This window comes from Cariama cristata, unplaced genomic scaffold (assembly GCF_000690535.1).
Source record: "Cariama cristata isolate BGI_N322 unplaced genomic scaffold, ASM69053v1 scaffold16462, whole genome shotgun sequence".
Lineage (NCBI taxonomy): Eukaryota > Metazoa > Chordata > Aves > Cariamiformes > Cariamidae > Cariama > Cariama cristata.
The window spans coordinates 1-3,691 of NW_009603374.1; the positions used below are offsets into that span (position 1 = coordinate 1).

The following is a 3,691-nucleotide window of genomic DNA, read 5'->3' on the forward strand; positions in this document are numbered from 1 at the left end:
GAAGATCAAAGTGGGAGATGTGAGCGGAGCTGCCGGGCTGCTGAAGGGCTTTGCGGCTCAGCGGGTGGTTGATGGGATTAGAGACTGCGGTAACTGGCTACTAATTCCTATTGAACCGGGCTTTTTATCCACTGGTTCTCTCCACCGCCGCCCCTCCGTCGTCCCCCCCCAAAACATCTTTTTTTTAGTGATTAGAAATTAACTTGTAGCCAGCGTCTGCAGGAAGGATTGTGTGAGAATACCGCAGACTAATTGAAAAGGGGTAGCTTGCGCCCTCGAACTGGGGTGTGTTCGGAGCGGAGGGAAATGGTATTTATTTGGGGAATTTCAGCTCCTCCTAATCTTGGCGTTGGCTTTTTGGCCCAGCGTGTACTTACGTTGCCTCCTTTCTGGCTTCCCACAGCCCGCCCAGGACTTTGGGACGTTTTTCTCTGCGGTGATTGATGACAAGGTGAGCTCCCCGCTCCTGTTTCCACTAGTGCGAGAAGGTAACACCACCGGGCTTTCGTTAGGTGTTAGGTTAAGTGGTTTTAATTGCTTACAGCAAAGTATGAACACCAGTGATTAGTTAGAGCTGATTATCAGCCCTCTTTTGCTCCCTCCTGGAGTATCGCATGCCTTAGCCACTGCCCCTCCTGAAAAGTGGGTTGTTTTGCTGAGAAGGGCTCTCAGAGGTAAGGCCCCCAGTGCCCAGGGCTGTATTTCCAGGTCCCACTCCTCCTTCTGAGCTGGAAGAGCACTAAGAGCAGCGTAGCCCTGAATGGGATCCCCCAAACCTCCTTTGAGACCCCCGACCCCACACTCTTTTTTTTATTATTTCCTTTTCTCAGTCTTTTGCACGGATAAAGAAATGGATCGAGCACGCCAAGAAGTCGTCCAACCTCACCATCCTGGCGGGAGGCGGCTGCGACGACAGCGTTGGGTACTTCATCGAGCCGTGCATCGTGGAGAGCAAAGACCCGCAGGATCCCATCATGAAAGAGGTGAGAGCAAAAGGGGCTGTAGGTCCCCTTCCCCAGACGCCTGCTGGGCACGTGGAGATGAGTTGACCGGTGCTGTATGGTTAAGTTGGTGGCAGGGACCTTCCTCTTCATCACGGTTTTAGCTAATCGGTTGCTGAAGCACCCACCGCCTGTTTTTGGAGGCCATCCTCACTGAGTGCTTTTTTATTATTATTTTGTTGGGGTTTTTTTATTGCTGTACAGGAAATTTTTGGCCCCGTCCTCACGGTGTACGTCTACCCGGAGAAGCGGTACAAGGAGGTGCTGGAGCTGATCGACACCACCACGCCCTACGGCCTCACGGGAGCGGTCTTCGCCCAGGAGAAGTGAGTGCCAAAATCCGCGCCCCAGACTCCGCATCCCGGGACTCCAGAGATGCTTTTGCCCTTCGGGGGTGAGGCATCTGTCTCGCGTCTCTCCAGAACCCTGGCGCTGCACGGTGAGGAGGACCGAAAGCATCTCCCGCAGAGCTTGTGTTGCTTTTAGCCCTCTTCCCACCGAGGAGGGAAGGGGAAGCCTCTGAAGTGGGTTCTCAGCCCAAAAATGCTTTTTCAGTGAGAAATTGTCCCAAAGGTTTGGAGCGTACGGGAGGATGCACCCCCAGCCCCCTCCTCCAGCAGGAGGAGGGCTAAGAGCAGCATAACCTCAAAGGGGTTCATTTTCATTTTATAACTGTAACTCTTTAAAAAGAGAAACAAACCAAAAGAAAACAAAATTGGGATAATTTAATTGAGTTCTAAGTATGCACGACCTGCTTCAGTGCGTGTTAAACAACGTGCAGCCCTGGAAATGCGTGCAAAGAAACGCCGACGCGCTTTTTGCACGATTTCAATTGCTATGGAAGAGCAGAGGCCTCCCCTCCGCACGCGCTTTTGCGGTTGCGTCGTGGTCACGGCCGTTCCCATCCCCTCCTTAGGAGAATCATCGACGAAGCCAGGACCCTTCTGCGCAACGCGGCCGGCAATTTCTACATCAACGATAAGTCGACGGGCGCCGTTGTGGCTCAGCAACCCTTCGGAGGCTCCCGCATCTCAGGTGAGACGAAAAAAATCTCCCGTCTGGAGATGGCCCTTACCTGCACGGCCGCATCCCCCTCTGGGGAAGTCTCCCGTCCTCCCGTCCCGTGGTCACCGGCGCTTTCTCTCCTTCTGAAACAGGCACCAACGACAAACCGGGTGGTCCCCACTACGTCCTGCGCTGGACCTCTCCCCAGGCCGTCAAAGAGACGCACGTGCCCCTGGGGGACTGGCGCTACGCCTACATGCAGTGATGCCTTCGCCCCAGCCCCGCACCGATACTACTGATCCTCAACGCACAGAGTGGCTTCGCAGCTACAACCTTAAAAAGCACTTAAATCTACTGATCTTTTAACCCGATGAGCTTAGGTTTTATTTTTTAGAGAAAAACTCTATTATTAAATTGTAAACTCAAAGTAATTAAAAAGTCCTCGTGGTTTTCTGAGTCACGTAAGCACGCTTAGTTACTTGTGGAAGGGGTGGCTGGCGGTGTGGTTGCAGACGCATACCTGGACCCCCCGGTTCGCTTCTCCTTCCATTTTGTCCATCCCGAGCGGTCCCGTGCGGTTCCCTCTCGAGGGGGCTGAGAGCGCTGGAATTAAAGCTGGGTTTAAAGCAGGAGCTGAGCATTAAGAGGCTGGCCCTGTCCCAGTCCCTTGTAAAAAAGCAGTGTCCTTCCCTCCTCTGCCCCCAAGACCTCCTTTGCCGCGGGCAGAGCGTCAGCTGCGCCAGCAGAGATCCCTGGAGGGTCAGGGCTGCCCGTGCCAGCCCTCCCGGGGGGTGTGGGAACCGGGCTTGTTTTAAACCAGAGACCAAGGTGGTGGGAGCCCGGAGCCGTACTTTTCTCCCTGTTCCTGAGCAAGCGCAAAGCCTCGCACAATCCCAAATGTTTTTTGATGTAGGAGGAGACCTTGGCAGAAGGTATATTGTGCTGGGAGAGGACAGCTGCGAGTGCACTGCTGCTTAGAAATAAGTTCGAGCGCCTTAATTTCGCCTTGCAGGGGGTCTCGGGGTGCGCTCGGCCGCGGGGCAGGTGAAGCAGCAACACCCCCCTCGGTTCCCTTCTTTCTTTACCGGCGGCGAGGTCAGGCTTCATCCGGAGCTTCCCATCGGATGCTGGCTGCTCCCACCGCTCCGATCCTTGCAGGTCCCCTGGAAGGAAGCGGAGAGATTTGAAGAGAAGGTGTTTCAATAACAGGAACGTTCCTGCACAAGCTGCTTAGGTGGATGTCGCATCCCTCACCGCCCCGAGAAGGAATTGCTCACCAGGGGGGTCCTGCAATGCAAAGGGGAAAAGGGATCTTAGCCACAAAGTCCTGCATCCTTCCAGGGGCATTCCTAATTTAGAAACGTATACATTTGTAACCCCGACAATGAATAGCTGTTCAGTTATCAGGATTTGCAGACAGAGTGGATGACCCTGTTAAGGCTGTTGCAGTAGCGTTAAGTACTGGTCTTGTCCATGCCTGGGCTGGTCTTGAGCGTGCTGGCCGTGAACGAGGTGCGTTAAGACCTGTTTAACTGGGAACTTGGCAATGAAATAAATTTCAAAAAAACCTTTCTGTTCTTTCTTATTTCTTCAACTTGTTGCCAAATCAAGCGCTACAGCGAGTGTGCGTTCGGTCCCTTTAGTGCACGCAACGCAGTAAGAACAGACGGGAACAATAAGGCACC

The 3,691-nt window shown here is 53.6% G+C and overlaps 1 protein-coding gene across 1 annotated transcript; it reads left to right on the forward strand.

Annotated features, from left to right (window-relative positions):
- Positions 1-4: 4 nt before the first annotated feature.
- On the forward strand, positions 5-2,271 carry LOC104157728 (delta-1-pyrroline-5-carboxylate dehydrogenase, mitochondrial-like; the record flags this gene model as incomplete). Its single annotated transcript, XM_009695175.1, has 6 exons — positions 5-19; positions 404-451; positions 831-983; positions 1,206-1,327; positions 1,918-2,036; positions 2,159-2,271. Coding segments are annotated over 6 exons (570 nt in total), but the record flags the coding sequence as incomplete, so codon positions are not given.
- Positions 2,272-3,691: the final 1,420 nt, after the last annotated feature.